The 27,997-nt window shown below is 30.8% G+C and overlaps 1 protein-coding gene across 1 annotated transcript; it reads right to left on the reverse strand.

Moving 5' to 3' along the window:
• Positions 1 to 11,732: 11,732 nt before the first annotated feature.
• On the reverse strand, positions 11,733 to 26,479 carry LOC130892614 (equilibrative nucleoside transporter 3-like). Its single transcript, XM_057798097.1, has 8 exons — positions 26,388 to 26,479; positions 24,815 to 24,981; positions 24,274 to 24,526; positions 22,698 to 22,748; positions 21,020 to 21,454; positions 20,305 to 20,393; positions 17,613 to 17,809; positions 11,733 to 11,905 (listed from the first exon to the last, which is right to left on the reverse strand). The coding sequence occupies exons 1-8, from the start codon at positions 26,422 to 26,424 to the stop codon at positions 11,800 to 11,802; spliced, it is 1,335 nt and encodes a 444-aa protein (XP_057654080.1). The 5' UTR covers positions 26,425 to 26,479; the 3' UTR covers positions 11,733 to 11,799.
• Between the last annotated feature and the right edge of the window lie 1,518 nt (positions 26,480 to 27,997).

The following is a 27,997-nucleotide window of genomic DNA, read 5'->3' on the forward strand; positions in this document are numbered from 1 at the left end:
GACTGGAAAATCCGGAATAATAGAGAAATCGATGAAATACTTGACAATAAAAACATCATCTGATTAATTGAAGCCCAGAGTCTCAGATCGTTTGACCACTTTCAAAGACTAGCGAAGCTAAATGCCAAAATGTTCAAGTTCACAAAGACTTACAAACAATGGATGTTAGAGGGTGAGAAACGTACTAGTATTGAGGTAAATTGTTGAGGATGCCAAGGCTCACAACGAGCTGCAGTACCAATTGGTTAGGTAATTTATCAAGCGGAACTTTTAGCTGGAAGAATTCAATAATTACAGTCTTATTGTTTTCGACGGATTCCATTTAAAACAGCCGAAAAACTGTCTCCAAATGCTTTTGAAGCAACAGTTTTCTCAGTACTAGTCTTGTCCCATTCATCTTCTTCTGTCCGAAATAGGGGATTATAAAGTTTTGAGTGATTTATCATTTAGTTGCCTTCCAAATGCTGCCAGTGATTTCCGTCGCTGTTAAGTTAGTCAAATATCTTTGTATCCCAACATTTTTGTTAAGATCTATTGCATTACAAAGATGGATAATATTTTTATCATCGAAATTTGAATTTATATTTATTTTCTTGGAAAACAATTGTTATTTTGAAGTGAATATATATGCTTCTGATCATTTTGTTTAATCACTAACGCTTTGTGGATTAGGAAAACTTATTTATATTTAATTTTTATGGAGTGACGATAAATACCAATACATAATCCAAGACCCATAAAATCTGTGAAAGCCGTAATTAAATCATAAACGTACAATAATGGCTAAATCCTGTTAATAAAAAATTCATTTGATATCTGCACGTAACCAATCAAAGTTAAGTATATTTATTAGTGTTTGCTATTAGATCAAAGTTTGTTTGTTGTTTCGATGAGATGAAATTCAGTATGATTAATTACCAATGTGTATCGACTCTATTTTAATAATGTAGACATCTATAGGTATTCCAAGTAAACAATAAATAATAATACCACTCGGTCACATAGATAAATCGATAGATTAGAAATGTATAAATAAATTATTTTTCAGATTTATCTTGTGGAACTTGAACGATTTATTTTTCTGAATTAACAATGAAAAGACATGTATTTAAAATTGACTCTAGTTCCATTTTTTACCAAAATATTTTCCATTCAAACGAATTAATAACTTTTATTTGCGCGCTAACAAATTTTCGAAGAACTTTTTAATCACACCATTTGTTTCTGATATAAGGACTCAAAAATAAGTCATTGGTAACAAATCATATCCATACAAGAGATGACCTTCATATTCGACCTTTTTGACAGTTAAATATCTAATTGTTGAGCAGCGGTTTGAAGAATCGACGTGATTTTTTCTGAGCAAGTTTGATCCAATTGGAATTGTTCTTCCAAATGATTATCTTGTTGATACTAGTCCTAAAAATCCCAAAGATATCTCTCAATCGTGGACGTTTTCAGGTATAACGGCAAATTTTGAATGAACGGTCTCCATAGGATTTAGTCCTGTAGTAAGCATCGGCTACATTTGTATTCAATATATTTTTTTTATATCACTTTATGTATGAGATATTAAGTTTATGGATGTCCTCATTTTCTTATTCTTCTTCTACTATCCACTAATGGATGTTTGAGGTCGCTTCTGTATAACCTTGTATAACTCTTGTATAACCACGACGTCCTCTTCCTAACCAATCCACTTCTTTCTATCTCTCCTTTTATCAAGAGTTGATGTCCTAGGTACGTTTTATCCTGTCCAATAATTCGCATTCTCTTCGTATTCTCCTTAGAGATTCGCAAATCAAATGGCTCCAATCTGTTCAGGGTGCCCAGCCATCCATACCGTACAATAACACGGACCATACGTAGTATTTTGTGAATCTCATTTTGAGGTTGATATCAAACTCAGAGTTAGCAAACACTTTTTCGAATTTCATGAATGAGCTCTTTGTCTATTCTATCCGGCACTCGATTTCTACGTCTGATGACCAGTCTTCACATAACCAAATTCCCGGATAGTTAAACTTTGTTACCCGTTCAATCTCTTAACTATTGTATGATAGTTATATTTTTTATGTGGATATTGATTCCCAGAAGCCTATTCTAACTATGTCCACACCTCATCTGTGCGAAGGTGTCCCTTGACAAAGGCTACGGTAGTTACATTTAATCTCCTTAAAGTCATAAGAGGTAAATCACATAATCTCTTCGCAAAGTCGAAGCTACCTGACCGGTAAACATTTGGAGTACAAAGTAGGCAATTCTCGAGTAATTATAGTCAATTGATATTACAAATTCATTCGAAGAGACCAAAATATCAAGTGGGTTTTTGGCGTGGTTCAGTTAAATTTCTTGCGGCAGACGGCAGGCTCCGAACACAATTGTTCGTCTGACTCAAAGAAGGTTTATTAATGAAGAAGGTAAGCTGAGACGACTCTGTGATTCGATAATGACTACCAAAAAAAGAGGCTCGCAGGGATGTTGCAACTAATATTGGTGGATTTGTCCAATTCATCCAATATGTACCTGTAAAAACAAGAAATCGTTTGAATATAACAAGCCAGGGAGACTTGAGACTGAAGATATTCAAATTGGAATCTAACATAAAATATCTGTGCAGCAAGCATCAAGCGCAAGGATCTCACTAAATTTCAAATATTATTTTAGAGAAATTCTTCATTGAAATTATTTCGAATATGAATTATTGTTTTAATTATGATTTGATATAGTTAATTATGTGTTTAAGTTAATATTATTTATATTGAGTTCTATGTTACCACAATTAATTTATCTATGTTGGTCAACGTGATTATATTTCAAATTTTCAATAGCAGATTGTTGCAGTTGGATTGAGCGATATAATGTCCGATGATGATTTATTATAAAGCACCCTATCTTAAATAATGTTAATTCGGATCGAATAAATAAGAGTTACACTTATTTTGTTACTATTATATAAAACAAATATATAATTTTTCATCAACTTCAAATCAACGTCCTACTTTATATTTATCCTGTAATTTATGGCATCTTTTAATTGCACATTCCGCTAATATTCTATCCTCTGTCCACTAACCTTACGAAAATGTCTAAATATTTGAGAAACTCGCCATAACTGATATCAAGAAGGAACAAAACAAAGGTGGGACCTTTTGACAGCAATTTCTCATCGAGTAAGAAACGAGAATGCTCGGCATGTTCGCGAGATATCACGCAAAAAATTCAATATCTCAGAAGGTATTGAATTTAGTCAATAGTCGGTATTGTGCCGACATTCCGTCGAGGGGACGAAACGGTAGGCGTTGGTCTCCAACCGGCGTCTACAGCTGTCAATTATAAGGTTCATCTTGTCATGACTATCTGACTGATGTGAAATATGCAACGCTTATTTGAATAGCATCTTAGCATATCGCGGTGCTCGTGTTGAACGTACGTATTATAACTGGACGGATCAATTTAAATGAAATTGGAAATCGTCGCCAACATTAAAACGATAATTCTTTAATATAATGAAATACATGTTGATAATACAATAATTATCACTAGAGTAGATATAAAAAAAGTTAAAAAACCTTAAGAAAATAACCAAAAACACATAACTTCCCGGAAACACAGCACAAAATAGTAAATAGAATACACACAATAAAATCGCCGCTATTTTGCAGCCACGACGAGACTTAAAAGGCAAAAATAAATTAAAAAAATTGTAAAGCTTAAGGACCAAATAGTCTAAAACAGGAGCTAATAAAAATATCCAGAATCGTACCAGAAAAAAATTTTGAAATGGTAAACCAATTACTGAGAACACAAGAGTTTCTAACAAAATGGAAGGTGGTCACAATGATCTTGTTGCCAAAAGAGGGAAAGTACCCTAACGAACCCTAATGGATTCGATTATTTTAAAATGGAAACAGTTTCTACTCCGTTTGTATCTTCATTCTTCACGTTAAACTTCATAATCACTACAATTTTCATGATTGTCTTCAATGAATCAAATTAAGACGTCACGAATTGTGTAAGGGTTCTCCGACAAAACAATTTTCTTTATTTAAATATTTCAGTAGCACAACGTTACTACATCCACTTTATTCACCATATCAAGCGCTGTGCGATTTGTATCTGTCTAATGAAATTTGATTGCGTTGAATCTGAGAAGATACAGAAAATGATATAGGTCATGAAAGAGCTAACAGAAAAAGACTTTCAAGACTGTTTCAAGAACTAAAAGCATTGTAGGAATACAGGAGAGGTATTAGTAAACATTGTATCTTCGTTCTTAATTTATTTACACACTATACAATACACTTGACTTATTATAATTTACTTATCACCAACACTTAACTAATTTATTTAAATTACTTCTTATTTCGGTCTGTTCACCACAATTATTTATTTAAAACTAAACTATCTGCGTTTCCACAAATCATTTATATACCTAAATAAAATTCTACAAAGTTCTAGAACAAAAAGAAACAAAAGAAATTAAGAAATATATACTTTCTTAGGAATTATTAAGAAGAAATGCTGTGAATAAACCGCTTGCTATAAAAAATTGCTTACACTCCAATATCAAACGACTATTTATTTAAAACGAATTTTTATGCGTTTCCACAAATCATTTATATACCTAAATAAAATTCTACAAAGTTCTAGAACAAAAAGAAACAAAAGAAATTAAGAAATATATACTTTCTTAGGAATTATTAAGAAGAAATGCTGTGAATAAACCGCTTGCTATAAAAAATTGCTTACACTCCAATATCAAACGACTATTTATTTAAAACGAATTTTTATGCGTTTCCACAAATCATTTATATACCTAAGTCAAATTTTACAAAGTTCTAGAACAAAAAGAAACGAAAAAAATTGAAAAAATATACTTTCATAGAAATTATTAAGAAGAAATACTGTGAATAAACCGCTTGCTATAAAAAATTGTTTATATTCGAATATCAAACGAATCTCGCCTTATGCGTATTCACCAAATTTTTAAGTTACATTTTAACTGAACAGGGCCGGCGTAAGGACCCATTTCGCGAGCTTGTTCGTAACAATAAATTCATAACTTAAAAAGAGAATAGTTGACAGGAAAACAACCAGTTAAATTTGGACACAAGTTGGTTGTAATACTAATGATAGTTTTTAAACAAAATATTTAGATTACAAAGTTCCAGTGAAAATAATCAGTGTTTTTTGGTACCTCAGCTTCAACTCTTGGATTTTGTGGTTTTGAACAGAAGATATATACTTTTGAGTTAGTTTAATGTATAAGAAATGATAAAATTTGCAGTGAATTACTTTTGGAATTATCAAACTTTTTGTTCTCAATTAAAAAAAATTCGAAACAATTTATTGTATGCGTATATGATGATTTTTATATATATTTAAATGAATGCTTATCTAAATTACTTATGAGACCTTGAGTCACGATCAAGAACAGACTAGAGTGTGTATTTCTCTTTCTGTTCTATTAATATATTATTATACATCAAACACTTCTCTGAAATGTTAATTCATTTCCTTCTAATTATAAATGAACACAATGAAAGTTTAATCTTACTGTGGACGGAAATAAAAAGTTAGAGTATAATTTTCGAATTACAAGCTTTAGTTTTCTAATATATTAAATATGTAAATGACAACTACAGAAATAAACAGAATTGTCGAGACAGAACTAGTCAAAATTTCCATTATAATACTCCAAACGAATAATTATTCAACACAACCAGAGTTCATTATGTAGATAAAAGTATAAAACCCTGTAAAACTCTCACTAATTATCAAAAATTTACAATACACTAACACAAATAAACCAAGCGAGTTGTTCACTATTAAACATACAGAGTGTTAATGCCAAAAGGAATAAATTCATTATTCCGTTTACCGGTATGAAAAATACCGAAATACTTCAAACTCTAATTATAAATTGACATTCTTCTACGTGAAAATGCCATTCCTATGTTAAACCCATATCAAAAAATAGGTACAACCGTCAATTTTTAAAAGGCTTCGAAAAAATTCTTTAATATCCAAATATGTCATCGTTTCCGCGAGTTTTGTCATGAATGACAAATGAAAAAGCAGCAATCATTGGACTAAGGGATGAAATTAAATTAGTTATGTTGTATGAGTTTGAGAAAAAACCCACATATATCCTTCAGACGGACATCCAGTATATTAGTATAGACAATGACCGTAATAAAAGTAAATAAAATCCATAATTTTCATTCTGTCACTGTTGTCCCATCGTTTTCATAAAATAACACTTTTAACCCTTAACTATCGACACGGAGACTGACAAATTCCGAGCTAGACATTTTATGATTCTATTTCTATCAGTAGATTCGTAGTTTGTGCTTTTTGAGTTAAGAAATGAGTAATTTTACGAGATTAGTATACATCTTGCCTTCTCGTCTTCCAGACTCCATGTCAGTGTAAACTTTACCAAAGCTGGAAATCTTTATAATTAGTTCCCGCAGAAATATTTGCTTTGATGATTCAAATGATTCAGAAAAGAAATCACTGGATTTTATTTTAAGCTCTGAAGACGATGCAAACCGTGAAAAATATGTAGAAAACCAAAATGTGGTTGGAGCAAATTATACAGGAAAGAATAATATTATGTGGATCAAAAAGGACCCTACTTAAAATTGTAGCAATCCACCGGCTAACATTTTACGTCTTCCGGTAGTATATCTAACTTACATTGGAGATGTATGAGTGATTATAAAATGGACGAATAAAAAAGTAAAAGTAGTACGGAACAATTATGAACGGTAAAACAGACCAAAATTCACAAATATCAATTTTACGAAATTGCAAGATCTTTGAGGGTTACTACTTTTCACTAAAACTGTCAAATAGAATACTGAAGATATAAAAAGGGTATTCGCTAGATATGGAAAAGAAAGGGAAAAATTTAGAGTCCTAGTTATATCTAAAAAACATTTTGACAATGCAAATTTGCATTTTCCATATTTTCCTAAACCTTAATTGTTGTTAGACAAAACTATTTTCGTAATATATTATATAAGGAATCTGACGTTCGTTTTAACGTCAAAAAAATGGGTCAGAAGTTGAGGGTCAATGATCAATCTGCCATTCTCTAACCTTGAGGTAACTCGCACTATCACCTTGTTGTATTCCGGTCATAATCTTCACTTGTTTGGACAGTTTCTTCCTGGTTTGTATATTTTTTATGTTCGTAAAAAAGATTTTCTCAATCGTACTATATCAATGTCTTAGTATTTTCATTTTCCCAGGGACTGTATCATTTCCTATACGTGATTTGAAATCCCTCAATATAAAGACTGAAGGTTATCGAAGAGTTTTTGTTATGTCCGTTAAATATATACTTATTATTCAAGTATGGAAGCAGAACATAATGCAAGGGTCTTAATCTGGTGAAAAGGGTGCATGGATTAAAAATTTGAACTTCAAATCACTAATCTTGACCATTACAAGCTACTAATGAAACAACACTTTCTTATTAGCCAAGTGCTGCCATTTTTGCTTGATTTATTCACTCAAACGTTGCAATAATAATCTTTATTGATAGTTTTTCCATTGTTAGAAAACGCGGCACCCATCTTGCGCATAGCCAATCCAAATTTTCAAGTAATATGCGATGTACCGCACTTTTTGAAATGCCTACTATGTTTGCTAACTCGCACTCTTTCAACCGACGATTATCCAGTGGATTTTCTTCAGTATTTCTGGTCTGGTCACCTCATTTGGTCTACCACTTCGATGCTGCCACTACCGCCATCTCTAGGTTAGGAAGTTCTGAAGCCATCCTTACATATAATATGTTTTGCTGTAGGTATTGCAAATCTTCAATCAGGTGTTAAAGCTTCTGATGTAAAATTATTCCCATACCTGTGTTTTTTGTCCTTAGTCATCAAGCTTTTAAGAGCACATACGATATTATGTAATCCAAATAATAAAATATAAATTTCTTGAACTAAAAACTAAACAAGAACATTTTTTTCGTAGAATTGAACGTTAATTTAACAACAAATTTTTAGCTATTATTATTTAAAATCACCACGGAACAGTTTGTATGAATTCATGTCGTTAAATCTTCACATTTCAGTCTGGATAAATCCGTCACTGTGCTTAAGACATATGTAAGTACGAGATAAAATTAAAAATGAAATCCCTATCGTCGTCGGTGATCGATCAATAAGCGACGTCGAACCCAATATATCGTCAATAAAAAACTTCATCATAACTCTAACATCGAAAACAAACTCATCAAAGGGTCTGGTTAAATAAACCAGAAAGGCATTTCATCCCAACCGATGGATGGTCGACAAGTGTTTACAGGGTCAATATGGTCCAGATTTCAATTAGAACACAGTATTTGCTATGCTCTCGTTATGATTTCATATCGAACAATCCGACCTAGAGTCAATGATAATCTTATGTGAGTATCAATATTTGGTTTGTCTGTTTGTCGGCGAATTCTTTGTTTATATATGAAACTTATTTTTATAAACATAGGATATTGCGACCGGAAAAGAAGAATAAGGATTTTTTTTTTTCAAATAAAAACAATTGTGGAATTCTTTTACAGAAATTTTATGCCAAAATTTTTGTTTATTTTCGAGAGAAAATAAGTAAGTAAGTAATTACATAATATTAACATATTATATACTACATTTTTCAATTTTATTTGTGTTTGATTGTTATAATTAGATGTATAAGCTATCATCTACAAATACGATGATAAGTCTCATTGTTAACATCTTCAATTTGAGCGAAAGAATATGTAGACTTTATGATAGCCATAGACAATTCGTGTTTTACGAGAGCAAAATCCCAGTTCTAACAAACCATCGATTAAAATCCCACCGCATAATAAATTTGAACAAATAACAATAGATGACGCTTCTAAAATCGCACAAGTAAACATACTGGCAACGAGGATAATAAATGTAAGTAAACAAAAGTATGAAATAGTGAGAACTGTAAACATTGTATTAGGGCATCACCAACACACTTTTCAGAACGAATATTAGCGCTTTCGCTTTTGTTACAACGTTTGGGATTCGATGTTTAGATCCAGTAGACGGTTGTTCGAATCCTGAATGATTGATCGTCCTGATTCATATATAATCTCATCAGAACAGCGATGATACCAAATTCAATTCACCCTTTCTAGGTAGTATCAATATTCTGTTAATTTTTTTTAAATATACGTGCTATAATAATTACTTATTACCTAGTCGTTTAACGAACAGAGAAAATTAATTGGTTAGAAGGAATAGCAATAGGATTGTTTATAAAATAAATATTTTTTCTATTATCGTGCGTAAAGTACGAACTACAGACACACTTTCGAGTGTTTGAAACTTCACGCACTAGCGCCATCCGATTTATTCTTAGTGGAAACAAACTTATTATTGGAGTAATCAATTCAAACATGATTTTAATACTTTTATATCGAAAATATGCTAATCTGAAATCGAAAGACTCAACCACCTCTTCTTATTACATAGAAGTGGAAAATGTACAAAACAAGTTCGTTCGTGCGTTCGTCATAAATTGTAATTTACCGAAGGCTTTAGAAAAAATAATGTATGCAACATGTGCATGAAGTGTTTTATGTTCACTCATGCAACTCTTTCTATTTATGAAAAAAAAATGCCAGTTTATGTACTTGTTGCATAAATTATCATGATATGACGCTACCAATAATGAAGAAAAATTATTATTCACACGTAAAAATGTAAGATGAACAAGGCAGAGAATAAATACATTGGGAATTTTCTATGATCGGGTTGTTTCATTTGTCTATGGTTTTTAGACTATTATCCTCAAATTGCTGTCTACTGTTAATTCTCACGAGCAGCGTTATTGAGAAGTTACAGAGGTTTGCAACTTTTATACTTTCTTGCATCTTAGCATAAAATTAGCTCATTAAGATCAAACCTTACTGCAAATTCGTGTGAGTAAATTGTAGAAAACTACTTTTTTAGGTCTTTTCATTGAAATTGAATTTGAAAAAACGGGTAAAAATTGACATTTCGACATATTTAGGTCATCAAAATATGACTCAAGACTATAGTATCAAAAAAGATATTTATGGTCTTGTTTTTATTGCTTTTACTTTGGTAAAATTGCATCGAAAGTTGGACGAATAGTGTTTAATGTAACATATATATGAAAATATATCAAATCTTAGAAATGAGGAGTATCTGAAAAACATTTTTCCTTTGTTTTTACTCACAATTGCAAATTAACTCTAAAATAAATGAAAACACGAAAATTGTGAAATTTTTTTATTTATTTCAAGTCAAAATAATGTTTGTATCTCATAATTATGTTACTAGAAATGTCTCTAGTATAATAATTTCTTAAACAATATAAATATTCGATTTTGAAAGAATTTTTTTGTTTATACGTACAATTATTAATGAAATTCTAAAATGAATCAAAATGTGATATTTGTAAAATTTTTTCTATTGAAATCAACTCAGAATAATGTTTATAGATGATAATCATATCACTAAAAATGTCTTGTTTAATGACTACTAATTTTGTGATTTGGATAATAAACAGGGTGTTTCGAAATTCACGCAACAAAATTCAGGAGGTGATTACTTATATGAAATTGAAATGGGTCTTTCCTATAACAAAATTTTCTCAGCTTACCCTTTTCCTAGATATCACCTTTAAAAAGTGGTGACTTAAATTGAATTTTGATTTAAGTTAAGTTTCGTGCACTCGCAAAGAACAAATCACGGTTATTTTTTTTAAAATCCTGTTACATTATACGGGGATGAATATAGCAACCCTTACTTCATATGTATTTGTTAATAAATTGTGTGCAATGAAGATGTGATAAGATTTCATAACAAATGCTTAAAAGTTAGGGTTGTTGAGTTCATCCCCGTATACTGTAACAAGAATATTGAAAAAAATACCCGTAGTTAATCCCTTGCAAGTGCACGAAAATGACAAAAGTTTCTAGCATATCTGAAATTTCACAACAAAAAATCAAAACTCAATTTTAGTTACCTCCTTTTAAGGTGGAAAGGGGTAGGCTGATAAAATTTTGTTTTAAGAAAGATCCATCTCAATTTCATACGAGCGATAACCCGAATTTTGTCGCTTGAATTTAGATATTTGTACCCCAATTTCCCCTATTTTGAAGAATTGATGTTGACGCTGTCGCGACGCAGTGCATTACGATTACTATCGTCGGGACGCTTGTCCTACATATGTAGAACAAAACACAATTATTGTCGGATATAATGCATGATCATGGACTGTTTTGTCCCTCTTGTTTGTGGGCTATTACTGCAGATACATAATCCATTGATTTTGAACAATTATACAGAACGTCCAAGTCTACCAATAAGAATTTTCTGTTTTCGTTCTCTGTTTTCATCATCTTCTATTCATTAATATCACTGACATTTTAAATAACATCAATTTTCCAATTTAAATCAACCAATTAAAAAAATGATCCCCCCTTATTAATTAGAATCAATTTCGAATCTTTTTCTATTAAAGGTACTTACAGTCGAGCCCAACAAATGTCAGATAAAGTTTGTTTTTCATTTTCCTTCATACAGAAAGAGGAATATACATTGGAAAAATGAGGAATCTGTAAACAGATATACCGATTCAATACAGTTTAACAAGAATAGAAACTGTTCGGCCATGTTTTACAGTATTTAATGACATCTGGTATCTAATAAAGGTTTCAAGGTTCGATCAAATTTAGTACAAAACTCTTTTATTTCATAATTTAAAATATAATCCATGAGTTGAATGAAGAACGTCTGCTCAAAGTAATCTAACCATCAGTACACCATTTGCTGTATTCGCAGCTGAAGTTAGCGATGCTACCAGGCCTAAAAGTTTCAGTCCAAGTTCTGGCTTGTCTGTTAAACTGAAAAAAAAATGGAAATTATCGGTTAATTAAGTCAAAATAAAGACGAGATTTTTTTTCCAAAATCGATTCATGTATTCGTGGTTGTACCAATAGATTCATCACAGAAAGCAATCTGCTATATTTACAGCCTGTATTTTATTTTGGTATACAGCTGTCTGTGTTAAGATTCTGATTTTTCTGGTTAGTGTTTTATGAACGAAAACATATAGTAATCTGATAGCGCCCAATTAGGACTATTTTCTATACTAAAATCTGTAAAAGAATATTTCTAACAGCTGCACAATTTTTGACAACAAAATGTCTCTTATTAAGAAGATATGCATTAATCTGCGACAATTCTGTCCTAAAGCTCCTTCCATCGTGGTGGTAGCACTGGAAGATTTATGCAATGTCAAAGAGCTGAGTTTTGTGAAATGAACCAATTTGATGATACTAAAGTCTTTAACTCACTGTGGTAAGTCTTAACAAGGAACATTTGGAGCAACTTTCCAGTAATTTTAACACTCAAAATTGGTTTCAACACCTGAAAATACTTTATTTGATTTTCAGTGGTTAGTATGCAAGTGTGAGGTCTCATATCCGCAGTTTCTGGTTAGCTATTGACGGATGAATGTTATTTTCGTATCAATTTAGCTACACTAAGCATTATATATTGTGAATTTATAGTTTATAGCGTTCTGACGATTCTTGGATGACCATTATTCCTAGCCTATTTTTGGGGATTTAAAATTTTTCGCAGTGTCGACGCTGCTCTAGTTATCTCGATAAGAGATAACGAATCCAGTCGTTAAAAGATATCAAGACGTGGATTTTGAATTAGTTATTTGTCTCTTCCTCATATCTTACCCAAATTAACAAAACCATTGAAGTCCTGAGTCATAAGAAAAAATCCCAACAATCCAAGCCTCACCGCATTGACTCGGATACGTGGGTGCCCTGGGGGACACTTCAATGTAAACCCCCGGAAATTGGTTTAAATAGAGTATAATATCGGGATTTTTATATTGTTTTTGTTCCAAACATCTCGAGTCTTCAGCATTAGTACAATCTTGTAGGAATCATTAGAGAAGAGACATTCAGTCCAAAAAACTGCGTATGTTCATTCATTTCACCTGTTTAATCTTTCATATTCTTTTTCTAAGAAATATATCTACAGATTTCCAGAGATATTTTCATACCTTGTCGACTACTGGAGGTCAGTTATCTGTTCGATTCCTCGTCGGCCAATCGGTCTTTGAAAAAAATGGGATCGTATATGATGAATAGATAAAATTTTCATATTTTACTTGATCCAATTCAAACAATACAAAAAAAAATTATCACGAAATTACGGTTACGAATGAATATCTTAAAGATTCCGTCTATGATGATAACATAATTTTTTTCAGTAGTCTATGTCAGATTAATCGTTCTATCTATATATCTATGAAAAACGCATGCGATTAAAACAATTAAAAAGCTTTGATCTTATGATAGCGAATTTGTTTATCGTTGTACAATTTGACAAAATTTGATTAATTAATCGAAATTAAAATTAAAACTTATCTTTGTCGAAAATATTCAGTTGTTTAGTAAATAAGTTGATTCAAAGAATTTAGTGATGATAATACATATCCATATATCAATAAATAAATGATTGGTAGTTGAATTATTACGTATACAAAATTTTTTGAAAACACGTGGTTGAATTTTTTTGTGATACTGCATGTAAATCTCTCATTGAATGTGTTTTTCTTCAATTTTCAACCTTGATTGTAATTTACAAAATTAAGCGTACGTGGAATCGGCAACAAACGTTGGAGTAATAAGTAATTGTCAGTATAACAATTAATTCACCTAAGAAAACATTCAATCCAGTAAAATAATTTCAATAAAGAACATTTTTTATAGTCATCAATCTTACAATATGATTAAATTAATAATTATAAATGACCCTGTATAAATATATATGATGATATAACTGTTATGTCTCCGTTACTGATAATCTGTCCCAACTCTAACTTTTTCAAGGTTAAAACCAAATGTTCATTTGCGTTTAAATGATGATCTCGGCTAATCTTAATAATTTTGAATTTGAAACTCTTGACATATTATATTTTCCTAACCGATCTGGTCAGTTATTTATTTAATAATTACTATTTCATACGTGAATAAACAAATCCATGAAGTGATTTTATACATTAATACTTAACGATAAAACCGTCAGGTACATAACCTCAAATAATTTTTTAATAATATTAATTTTAATAATAATGGAATGCTCAAATTCATTCTAGTTCATCAAACTGGGTAATATAAATTGTCTCATTAATTCTTGAAGAAACAAAATAGATATTTGGTAGGTACTTATTTCTAATTAAAAAATGTTTAAACACCTCTACTGGTTATTATTTCTTATTTTCATAACTTTAGTTTCGTTTTTATTTCAGATTCATAAACTCTTCTTTCGACTTCCGAACTCGTTTTTCTTTTTTTTCAATCAACAACCCTCTTTTTTTAATCGTCAATTTATCCACAAGTGCGTTCATTTCACTCAATATCAAATAATTTTCTCGCTTATAGGTTATTGGCACTCGAATCTATTTTTTCAAAATATCGCTTATAACTTTTATTTTCTGACAATTATTCAATAAGTACCAAAATCTATCTATATCCACAAATGTATGGGTATGATTTTTGTAGATTCTGTTTTGAAACTTAAGTCCGCTTGACATGATGCAATACAACGTGCAATGCAATGCAAGACGCAATATTTCTTGTTCAAAAGCATATGCAGATGAAGTTCATCTGATTGTTTCATGTAAGATCTTGACTTTATATTTTTTTGCAATATAATTACTTTTGAGTTAACAGATCAGTTGACTTTCGTAAAACTTCGTTATTTTCATTGTTAAACTAGGTACAAAATATTAGATAAAATTTGAGGTTAGGAATTTGTTTACTTCTACTGTTTACAGAAACTTGCATGCAATTTCTTGCACGTTGTATTGCATTATGTAAAGCGGCGTTTATCGATTACAAATCTATTTATAATGATTACATTGGTTAAGAATTTGATTATTTTATAAAGCCTCTTGTTTAATTATGATTAATATTTAAATTATTATTTCATCTTAATATACAAAAATTCCCTATTTTTCGTATTATTGATTACGGGTCTAAATTTAATTATAAGTGATGTTAAATGTGAGAATACATAATCCTTTTTTTTTCTTGAGAAACATCCCCTATTTTCATCTTAATCCTTCTCATTTGCTGCTCTGTTAGTCTTATTCGTAGAATATTTTCCTATTTTTAGTAATAATTTCTGTATATCTACAATTTCCAACTTTTATTTTCTCTTTTCTACATTTTTTTGTTCATCCTCTATAATTTATTCTTATTCAATTCTTTGAAATTTGAAAGAGTTAAGATTTTCATATAACTACGAACAACGCTACAACTTTGAAAAAAATATAGAGAATCAGAGAAAAATTTCAATTTTACGTTATTTTCTCGGCCCACTTCGTAAATTTTCAATTCTATTCTATTCTAAGTAGAAATTTCACCTTGTATCTTATCACTTTTGATCTATTTCGTTTTACATAAATTCGACAAAGTGGATTTGAAGCAACTAAAATGATTCCATTATCCGTAGAATTGAAGTACCTTTAAATAACGTCTCGATTGTTTTCTGAATTATCTATTGATAAACATGAGTTTTTACTTTCCCTGATCGTGAATCACGTCAAGAAATTTTTAATTATTCATATCAATCAATACAATATCTGTTGGGCTATTATATATTATGCAAGTTTTCATCTTCAAATTAAGGTCGTTGACTATATAGGGAGTCCATTTAAAGTATTCAGTGACCATTTTAATATTTTTAGAAATTGATTAAACATTATTTCTACCCTTAACTATTTGCTAGCTACTCAACCTCAACCCTCACAAATCTCTAATATAAAAGTTTTTTTCTAAATATTATTACAGAATTATTTGATTATTTAATAAAATTTTTATAAAGGCGCCTGAGCTTATTCAGAATCAAGGGTTTTGTTCTTTCATTATTATTTTATATCCAAAAGATGTACAGAGCAAAGAAAAAAAGTTTGAACATGCCAAGAGCCCAATATATTAATATTACATATCCCTGCCATAAGATTTTTTAAATAAGTACCTATTTTTCGGTGTAGGTTAAAAATTTTATTTTATTCCAATTTCTTACCAATATCCAATTTTAGCAATAATACCATTGTAGGCTTTTCCATTTACTAAGAAGTCAAAGTTGTATATTCTTAACCGTTTAGTACAGTTGAAAAGTGTTCATTTTATCGTGAATTCTAGTGTGATTATGGAAAATTTATAAGAGCCCACGTAAACGCTCAGAAATCGGCTCTTCAACGTTCAATGAAGTCATTTACAGACAAACATTCATTTAAAAGTGTGAAATATATTTCCACATTATTTCTACAAGTTATTAAAGAAGAGAAATGTGGCGTGTTATTTCAAATATGAAATCATTTGGAAGAAACTTGTTCTGCAATCTCCTGCATCTTTAAAACTTCGTGACATGTTTTGGTTAATCGGAAGGTACTTTCAACTAAGCCTAAGAAATAAATTCTTACTTTACAAAGTAACCATCTGCAAGTAACTCCAATATAGATACACTGGAAAGATTTCGATGCAAACTTTTAAGACATATTGTTAAAAAAAAACCTAAAAGTCTTCAGTCAGTGCTGAGATCATAAGATACAGCGCAGCTTATGTTAGCAGGCTTGGTCTACATCCGATCCATCTGGCCGTTAAAATAAATGTCAAACTAGATAAGAATATTGTAAATATGGTGCCAGATTTCTAACTTAGACTAGAATAATGAAGGAATAGTAATCGAAGGATTTGGAACAAAGTTCTTCACACTATGGGAACTTTTGCAAGACATAGGGTCCGCTATATTGTAGTATGGAGAAGAAATTACCAAGGATAATAATAAGAATGAGAAACCATCGATGAAATATGATTAAACTTTTTCAAGTCGAGGATAGATTTGTTTCAATAATCTATTTACAGGTTTAAATCCACCATCAGGAAAGGAATGCAGACACACATTGGCAGTTTAAACGGTTTTGTTAAAAGTATTTTTTATTGCCTTTTGAATCTACTCGCACCGGAGACTACCATGAAGGTCTGATGACTTTAAATAATGGTTCGAACAAATGATAGATCGTGTAATGGTAATGGATAATTCAAATTATCAATCGGGACTTTTAGAAAACTTGTCTATAACCAAATGGTTAGAAAAGATTGGCTAAATTCAACTGGTATAGGCAGAGATAAAATGAAGAGTACCAAGGAAAAATAATTTATTTAAAATGAACGGTTGTTTTTGCTGGCTGTCAATAATATAGATCCTGAAAACTGGGAAAATTGAGAAGAGAAAATGTGGAAGTTGGACAAATTCCAAATTCCGATTCTGATAGGAATTTTCAAAAAGTAGCACTACTCATACTGGTGGGTTTTTAAATTGAAATTATTATTCAGGAGTCAAAATTTGGTTATATAACTAGAATGCCAAAATATTCTTAACATACTTTATGGAAAAATTCTGTTAGTAGTTATGAGCAGGTTAATTATGTGAAAATATAAGTGTAGATACACCCGATATATTCCTTATATGAGCATATTAACAAAAATACGTGTAAAACAACAAATAGATACTCACGTTCGAATACTCATAAAAGTAACATTCAATAAAAATCCCATAGTGTATGCAAAAAATGCATGAATTGAGATAAACTGCCAATCGCTACCAAAAACTACTGGTAAATGTCTTGGTTCAGCTCTACAGAACATATAAAATGGTACAAGCGTAACACCTCTGATAATCACCACTGCTATGTACCACCATTTATTGGTATTCTGAAATTAATAAAAAAATCATACGTTGGCGTATACATTTTGGGTATAATTTCAATGAAACCTTGTTAGGGAAAACTGTTCGAAAAGTTGTATCAATAATTTGGTAATTTTTGATGGAAAAAGGTACTAAAAACGTATTTATTTGAAAAATAATGTATTTTAATATTTGGAATCGCAGGAGCTCTGCGGAGGGAGGAATTACATAAAATGAAATGTGACGATATTAATAATACCGGAAACGTTTTAATTATCACAGTACCTGATACAAAAACTCATGTTTAACATCGATTTACTGTTATTGGTGAAAAATACATTAAACTTGGTAAAAATTTATATAAAATATAAAAACCAACGACCCACAAATGTCAAAACAGATCATTTCTTTTTGCAGTATAGAAATGGAAAATACAAAATCCAAGTTGTAGGTATCAATACCTTTTCAAAAATTCCCTAGCAACATATTTGAATTTACCTAATCCAAAAAACTACACTGGGCATACATTTCGACACTCTTCGGCGTCTCTATTAGTGGCTTCCGGTAGTGATTTAATTCAACTAAAGAAGCACGGTGGGTGGAAATCCAACACAGTTGCGGAGGGCTACGTAGACGACTCAATAAAAAACAAAATGGATTCCGCAGTGAAAATTTTAACGGGGACGACTTCAAGCAACATTGTAAATGCTCACGATCCTATTAACATTCCAATAAGTACTAATACAATACAATACAGAGGATGTTATTACTTTAAACTTGTTAAATGTTGCCAATTCAAGTACCAATACTAATGTAACTTCTTCTTCACTTCAAATAAATAATGCTCACAGTTGTACTTTTAATAATACTATTACAAAATGAAAAATTGATAAAAGTTTTGTCGAATTTTTTCAAGTCTACGGCCGTAGAAAAAAATTTGTATGAAACTCGTAGGAATTGCCATCAAACTGTCTTACTCGTAAAAAAACTATTACTTTACTCACTTGTTGTATAAATAACTATTTCCTACGACCACTTATGAAAATGGTAGATTGCACACTCATTTTTACCTACGAAAGTAGCTTATTTCACATAAAAAATAACAAAACATGCATGTACTGAAATGATTCTTTTTCTTAAGTTTATATATGGTCTCGAACGATAAAGAGAATACGAGAATACAGTTTGAATCTGGCTGTGTGCCGAAAGGCAAAAGGCCAAATTTAAGAAGTCTGAAGAAGTAGACAATATGGTTTTTTGAGGTTATTTTAATAATTATTTAGTTTTTGTTATGTATCTAATATAGTTACCAAAAAATTATTCTCCTATTGGTTCTTTTTCTGTTCTTTAGTAATAAAATATTTCATAATCATTGTTTTCGTTTTTGTCATCCCCATTATTAGTGCAGTTATATTCTCGTAATAAAAAAATTTTTCTAATTAGTAACAACCAACGTACTTTTTTTCTTTCTAATTTGCTCTGCTGTCTTCCTCGATATCGGGCAGGCTTTTGACAGAGTGTGGCATCAAGGACTGCTATACAAAATTGAAAAACTCTTTCCCCAAACTATTATCTACTTCTGAAATCTCACCAAACAAACAGAACCTTTCAAAAAAGAAGTTAATGAAGAAGAGTACGAACTTTTTACTATAGTAGCGTACTTTACATATATTACTAAATACCAGAGATCAGTATACAATAACAGGAACTTTTACTGACATTCTCTCTACCAATCAAGAATCACATACACTAAAAAAAAATTCAGGCTCTGAATAGACCAATTTCAAAAGTCGTTACAAAAATTCACGCTACGTAAGATTAAATATCCTACAGTTAAGTTGAATATAGTACAAGCAGACAGTTTTAAATATTTAGGAATCCACCTAGATAAAACTGGAAACATCACATGACTTAAAAAGCAGGATGAGGAGAAAATCTGAAGTCTCATTTGAAAACAAAGTCCCGATCTACAAGTTTGGACATATGAGATTGAGCTATGGGTTGCGCTTCCAAATCTAATACAAATATTATTCAAAGATTCCAATCGAAAGTACTCCGACAAACAGTAGATGCTTCATGGTAGGTATAAAATTACATCATACATACGGACCTAGGAATGCCCACGAAGTTATCCAAAAAAATATATTTTTAACATATTTTGATTTCACGCATTTTTCTTTCAAAATTTACTAGTTTGTAGTTGGTATAGATAGTTGGAAGAATAAATATCATCAATTGCTCTAACCTAACCATCAAACATGTTGGATTGAAGGTTTCAATCAAAGAAGATGATAGAGCGTATGTAGAAATAGAAACATAAATGAGATCGGTCAGGTGTTTCAATATAGATTAGTCTACTATTACGATTGCTCTTTCAAGTCTTAAGGCGCGTTCCTCCTTGTCCAATATCCAGTAATATGTCATTATTTTCTTTTCAAATGATTCATAGTATTCGTAAGTGAAAATATTATCAATAAACATTATTATGTAAATATAAATATCATTTATTCATCAAACTTACCGTTATCCTGAAATTTTTAGCCGTAACCCTTCCCAAAATAGATACTAACTCCGGTATAAGAAAAGCTGTTACGGGAGTGAAATACTTTGCTGAAATATAGAGGCTGATTTCATTGTCTGAAGTAAAAAAATATGAACAATTCACTAATAAACTGTAGTATTAGTGAAAAAAACAAAATTGAACCATATAATATCGGTCGAGAACACACATTGAATGTTCAAATTAACATGGAAGAATAAGAAAGTGTCTTGAAACAGTGCAGTGATAAAAAAATTAACCACAACCCGCTCTACTGAAAAATTAGTAGGATACGGGAAACATAAAAAGCATCAAAGAATGAGGATAATCATTTAGTTGGCTCGTCAGTGATTGGGGAAACTGTCATAAGAAAGTTCCGGCTACCAGAAAATTGTAATGTAAACACAGATGAAATAAATGCTGTACCTCATGTTCTAGTCTACTACACAATCAGTTCTGATTCACTCAGCCGCTTAATATTATTCCAACAGATATACACAAGCTGTCTTGTTTACGTTACTTTGTAGGTTGGAATCGACTGCAACGAGTTAACAGAGATGCTGACATCAAGACTAGGTAAAGAATATCCAAAGAAGACTCTGCCAAATTTAACTATTGCGATGTGGGACTGACCATTAGACGGTTAGTGGTTGAATCACACTCATATAATAAAAGTGAAAAAAAAAATTAGTCTCACCGGTCCAGGCTGTTTTCTCCGTGTCATTTTCAGAAACAATCAACGTAATTATACCAGGCATCACGAAACTAGATGACGTCAATAGCCCACAGATAATAACTAAACAGGGCCATATCTTTTTAATCAATATTTTACATTCAGACCATTTCAGTTCTTCGGTTTTGTTTTCTTTGACATTGGTTACGTCATAATATTTAAAAACTGGTGTTATTCTACCAACCAATAACAAAATTAACGTTAGACCAATTAATATTGTCCCAGCGGTAAAATAAATTGCACCTGTTATTAAGCTTCTATCTGTTACCGACAACGCGATTATTTGTAAAGTTGTTGTTATAACTGTTCCATTTTGTCCAATCAAAAAGAAGAACATATATATGCTGGGTAACTTTGCCATTAAAACGACTGAAGACATATGAAATGTGGATGTGCAAGCTGAAAATTTTTAATTTATAAATAGCTTCAAAAAATTACATTTCGCTAAATGGTTCAACCTTTCGTGTACTCTGTTTTAGAGGATAATAACACTAAAAACGCCTTATTTTATAAGACAGTTCGAGGTATGAATTACCAAAAAATATATTTTGGTGAACAAGGAAAACACATTTTCGAAATCTTAAACAATCAAGCATTTCAATCATAAATAAATTCATAAAATAACAAGAAAAGCTCCAACCAGAAACGAACTATCATTTATAGTCTATTTTCTAGTAAGGCGGGAAATTTCTTACTCAGTAAAAGATTTTTGGATAATAATAAAAAGAGGAACAAAGATGGAAATGTGAATGAAGAAGCCTTCAGAGCTGTAGAACAAATCAACATTGTAAACCGAAACATAAAAAGAACACAAAGGTAGACAGAAAAATTAAAAAAGCAGTCAAAGACAGAAAAAAGATCATAAAAATTATTAAGGAAGAAATGGAAAAGACATGGAAAGATTTCAGACTGAAACTGACAACATCATACAAACAATCTTTCTATGACATGATGAGGAAACAATCGAAAAGAGAAATATAACTCTGAATAATATAAAATACGAAAAAGGCAGAGTAATTACTGGGAAAACCAAGTTAAGAAAAGGTGACGAAAATATTTCAAGGAACTCTTAAATTTTAAAGACGAAAGGAAGGAGAGAAAAAAAGAATATGAAGCGAATAACTAAAGCCAAAAAGGGCAAAATACCAGGACATGATAATGTGTCAAATAAAACGATAAAAGTGCTACTGGAACGGTATCAATATTATCTAAAAGGAGACATCCCAGAATGTAAAAATTACAAACAACTCTGGAAGAAACTCAGTTTGGATTTCGACCCAACAAAGGGACATTTATACCTGTGTTTCGGAGATCTCGAATAAATCTTCGATACAATAACACAATGCTTATTAAGAAATAAAATCCAGATTGAAATCTATAAAGTATGCCACTGGAAAATGGAGGAACAGAATTATGATACGATGATGACATGGTCATATTTGTAAAGAACGAATAAACCTTAATGATTAATTTTATATCCATATCAACATATGGCTCCGGAACATGGGTTTAAATCCAGTTACAGTTCAGTATGATTATCACCAACGGTATTGGAAATACCAACAGAGTACATGAAAATATGACCCAAATCCAAAAGTTAATAAAAATTTTATACAAACTGTGAAGAAAATTGTATACTTACCACTATTTATAGTGAATAATCCCATAGTTAACACAAAAAATGAGTTTTGCCCTACAAAGAGAGAGAACATATATTGTAAGCTTCGATTTTTCACATTTCATATGAAGATCTTCGTATCATTTAACCCAAATTGATCACTAAAGACGTAAGTTTGTTTCTTAGCTCATCATTGATGTGATTTGTATGAAATAATTATTTTACGAACCTCCATATACTTCATAAAGTATTTAGTATTTTATAGTGATACCGTTTATTGTCTTTCGTCATTATTTTATCAAACGTTGACCGTTACAATTTACATAGATATTATTTGACCACATCTACATCTTTTTTAATTCCATTTCTAGCAACACCTCTTAATTACATTTAAATCTACTTCTCTTGGTATCACTTTCTTATTCGAATTCCTTCATATCGTATCTGTATTTTAAGGACAATTTTTCAAAGGAAACGACGATCTCTTCGAAAGGAATTTTGCAAACGGAACAAATCGAATACCCAAAATTTACTACAGGGAAGCTCTATCCGTTGATGTTACAGGTTTCCTTGTAGTGCAAATGATCTTAGTTCACTATTCCTATGGACTCTTTTATATGACTCAGTTCTTCATAACCAGTGATGTGTCATTAGTAGTTCTGCTAGATGCTACTTTAATGAGCTGCTTCAGCTGAGGCAATTAACTTTGATGATGTATTATAGATTTAAATTTCAAAACCATATTTTTTCAGACTTAGAACTCGCCCTTTATCATATAGGTTTCTATCATTTCTAGAATGTAGTTTGAACTTCAATTTTCTGGACGATTTATACATTTAATTCACTGTAATTCCTTCGCTATCATTGCTGGAGAGAAACTGGGAGCTTCAGTGGTTAGGTCACCATACTATCAACTGTAAAATTTTATGAATCATTCCTCCTTTAAAAGAAAAAAAGGCTTTGGTAATTTCTTTTCTGGAGCTGCTACTAAATGAGAGTGTTAGTTCTTCTTCTGTGCTTCTCATCTCTAAGACATTGAACTCGATTTTACTCTTTTGTGAGTGTTTAAAAGAAGATTCCAGAAAAGTTTGATTGTCTTCTTGAGCATTAGGCTAGTTATTAAATATTTTGGTTAACCATGAGACTGTAAAACTGCTTGCTAGCCCATAGTCTTTAGCAGCAACTTCTTCGTTTTCTTCGGTGAAGAATGTTTCTACTTTTATCGTATGAACATTGTTAATGATACTTCTGTGTCGGTCATGTAGCAGCTATAGGCTAATTTTTGCATAGGACTACGCGTTTTGTTTATTTCCTATTAAAATTGATATTAAAGTCTATTTTTTAAAGAAAAATAGTAAACTAAAACAATGATCAGTGTGGTCAGCACGTGAAAATACCGAGCGAAACGGTCCAAATCAGTGGACCACAAAGAGAAAACCGCATGAGAGAAGAGAACTAAAAAGCTATTACAGATTTTACATGCAAACAGACAGACAAATTTTTTTGTATCGCAGCATAGAAAAACAAGTTTTTGGTTTTGGTTTTTGGATTTCCATATCAAACATGCAGGAATTCAACTTTTATGTACTTAAGTACTTACATGAATCTGTGTTGATGTATGTGAACGCAGCAAATATTGCAAAATTGGTACACTGCACTGCCAATGCACCAATTGATCGAATAATTGCTGATAATTTATGACCATAAAATAAAGCTAACAATGTGAATATAACGTTCGGTACACTACTAGCCACCATCTGTACTGATTGAAAGTAAGATTGTAACGCCGTTCTGTCTTTACCGCTTGTCGTTTCTTCATCTAGAGTTGCATTCCGAAATTTGTACATCCAATACTACAAAGTACAATAAAAAGGAAGAAAGGATTTTTATATGAAAAGGAAAGTACTTCATTCTTTATTGGAGGGATGAACATATATTATTTTGACCAAAAAACATGGATTAGAAATTTGAAAGCAGAGGAAGAACGGAAGATAGGAAGGCTTGAGGAAAAAAGTATGTACCATAACCCCCAACAAAGTTTTTATTTATAAAATGTGTACTTTCTTATATTTAAGATTATATGTAATTGAGACTTAATGTAGAAAACATAATTAATATATAAATCCTAAATATTTACTCACAGTTTGTGCAGTGCTGAAAAAAACCATAGGCATGATGTTCATAAATCCCACAAAGAAGCATAAAATATGGACAATAAATAAGATATCTTTCGGCTCTTTTCCCTTTTCAGAGATGATAGATTTTTTATGTGCTTCATATTTATCGGAGAAAATAGACAAAATAGAAGCTAAAATTGAAAATATCCAAGTTTATCATGCAGAATTGTGAACACAATCTTCTATTAATATAACTGGACTTGTAAAATTCCATTACATTATCAAATTTGGACAAATAAAGCGAATGAATGTTGGTTTAAATAAATGTAGCATCCTGAAAGATATGTGGTAGTTGTAGCCACGAGCATGATTTCGTTATCAATACACAATTGCATTACTTTGCAATTTTGTACAACCTTTCTCAAGAGCAAGATTAAATTTAATTTATTCACAGATAAGCCTCTTGAAATAAAACAATACTCGTATGTTACATTATTTGTTTTCATAAGTTGAAAGAGCACACATACAGCTTTAACATGTTCCGGATCCAGGCTGGCGTTCTGGGTCTGAGGTATAGAGGTTAGGAAAGACAAAAATTGAGGCAAACTCACTATATATTAAGATTTAATCATATTATTTCCTGTGGTATAAAAAAAGCTTTAAAAATACAACGAAAAGTATGTGTTTTGTTCGGCACTGCAAGAAAAAATGCCAAATAAATCAAACTGAAGAAATGTACGGTAAATATTCAACGTTGATTTGGAAGTCTTTTGAAGATTGTCGTAAAAAAACAATCACATACATAGAATTCGCGAAAAAACGCCTTAATAGAAGCAACCCTGAATCATCTATTTATACTTAGCATTTTATACAAGGTTGATAAAGGATAGGTTGCCCAATAACTTGTACGCTTTTACGCGTGACGTTATCTGTTAAAAGCCGATATATTAGAACATAGATATGGCACGGTTTTGGTTGATTCGTTCGATCGCTTTTTAAGATAAATATAAAACTGGATGTTTATAAGCAGAATAAAAAGATATTTTAAAATATCCAATGGTATACAAGGTATTAAACTCAAAATTTAATTATATTAACTAAACACTACTTTAGTATAAAAAAAATCGATCAAAACAATGGATACAGAGCAAGAGTTTACCACAAATCGAACGTAAACACTGTTTCTTCTTCGCAACAAGTGACGTAACGGCTTCCTCATATCGTCGTTGCATCCACGTTATCGGGCAACCTATTCTTTATCAACCTTGCATTTGATGTACGTCAACGAACGCATATTTGAACAACCCCATGGCATGTCCCTAATAATACGGCACAACCAATTAAAATTAAATACTACTAAGAAAATTGAATGGAAAAGAAAGCATTTTTCTCATCATCTTATTCCCAAACAACAACATCTCAAAATGAAAATAATTCGAAGAAATTTATTAAATTATGTGTCGTTTTCCAATAATTCAAATGATCAAAAGATTATCGATAACATAGCTCTTGATCATCGAGTATGCATAATCAAGGAATAAATCACTAAAAAAAATAAATGTAATGAAACTCACTTTCTACAAAAAAAACAACTCACCTTTTCTTGAAATTTCGATGTCATCTAAAACCGACATCTTATTATGACTAGACTGAAATTTGATTTTACATCAAAATTATATAATATTCCCCATTCAATATTTGGTTCTAGATATCAGATATCTCATTGTATTGACTCATTTAAAACGTTTTATCAGTTAATCAATCAATTACATATTATAATAAGTTCTAATAAGTATTTTTTTTTTAAATTAATGTTCTAATCTATCACAATAAGTTCTTCATTCATTTCCTTTCATTTCACCATCCAGGATTTCATTCGAAAAATTCGGTGAGTGAGTAGGTGACGTGAAGATAATGTATCATAAAAAATTTTTTTCATACGACCCCTCGTTTCTGAGTTATAGGCATTTAAAGTTGCAAATCAGAAATTTTATTTTAAGTATATTTTCTAAATTATACATTCGAGGATTATGAATTTTTAATGGATGATTATCTATGTCTATATAGTGTATTTGATGGAATAAATGATTCTACGCCATTATCTGAAGGCCGGGGGCGGCTCATGCCCAATGGTTAACAATCTTTTACATCGAAAATGAATTTTTTAATAGATTTATCAACAAAAACGTACTTTGTTAAGAATATTTGATAATATGTTATGACCCATGAGTTTTTGACAAAATGAGTATTTTCACTTTATTCACGAAAACAAATCCCCTATTAGTACTCGCAACTCCAATGATGAGAGTTATTGAAACATTCCCACATAAACGATGATTTTTACTTTTTTCAAGTATCCCAAATTATAAAATCGGATGTTTTTCCCAAGTAATTAAGACTTCAATGTTGAAAAGATAAATCGTCATCACCATTTACGTTATCGGCAAACATATACAAATAATATTCATTTCATATGCACAGCATCGGATTTACTTTAATTCATTTAATTCTACGGATAATAAATATCCTTTTTATATACTATATTAAATTAACATTTTAATCAAACATATGTTGATATTCTCCATCAACAATATATGATACTAAATGTACAATTATAGGTTCACTGTTGGAAGGATTAATTTAATTAATATGACATATTCAATCAAAATAATCTACAAATATGAAATTTTTGTATGGGAATAAATACGTATTGAGTCATATCGATATATAATTTCAATATGTGATATTTAATTTTATGTTTACATTGCCAGGAATTGATTAATATTATGCTATAGATTCTCAGTAAATAGTCACTCACTTAATGATACCGTGTAGGTAAAAAAATGTTTAAATTCGTTGCAATAAAAAATAACGCAGATTACATTTCATAAGCTGAAGCGATATCAAGATAAGAATAGATAATTAATCATTGGTATGTAGCAAAGGATTAAGTATTTATATGCGTGTTGATGTTTAGAATGAATTAACCACCCCTGATTATTGTCGTCGCTTGACACTATGCAAGTCACTTGCAATTGCATCATGGCTACCACTAATAAAAATTCAATTAGTGAATCAAACAAATACCTTACCTAAAATTTGCTTCAATATTTTCTGACCGGCTTAAAAATGATGATAACGAAACTAACTAAGTAAATAACGAAGTGAAAATGTGGTCGGTGGATTATTGTCAATAACTGATGGTTG

Source organism: Diorhabda carinulata, chromosome 4 (genome assembly GCF_026250575.1).
Source record: "Diorhabda carinulata isolate Delta chromosome 4, icDioCari1.1, whole genome shotgun sequence".
NCBI lineage: Eukaryota > Metazoa > Arthropoda > Insecta > Coleoptera > Chrysomelidae > Diorhabda > Diorhabda carinulata.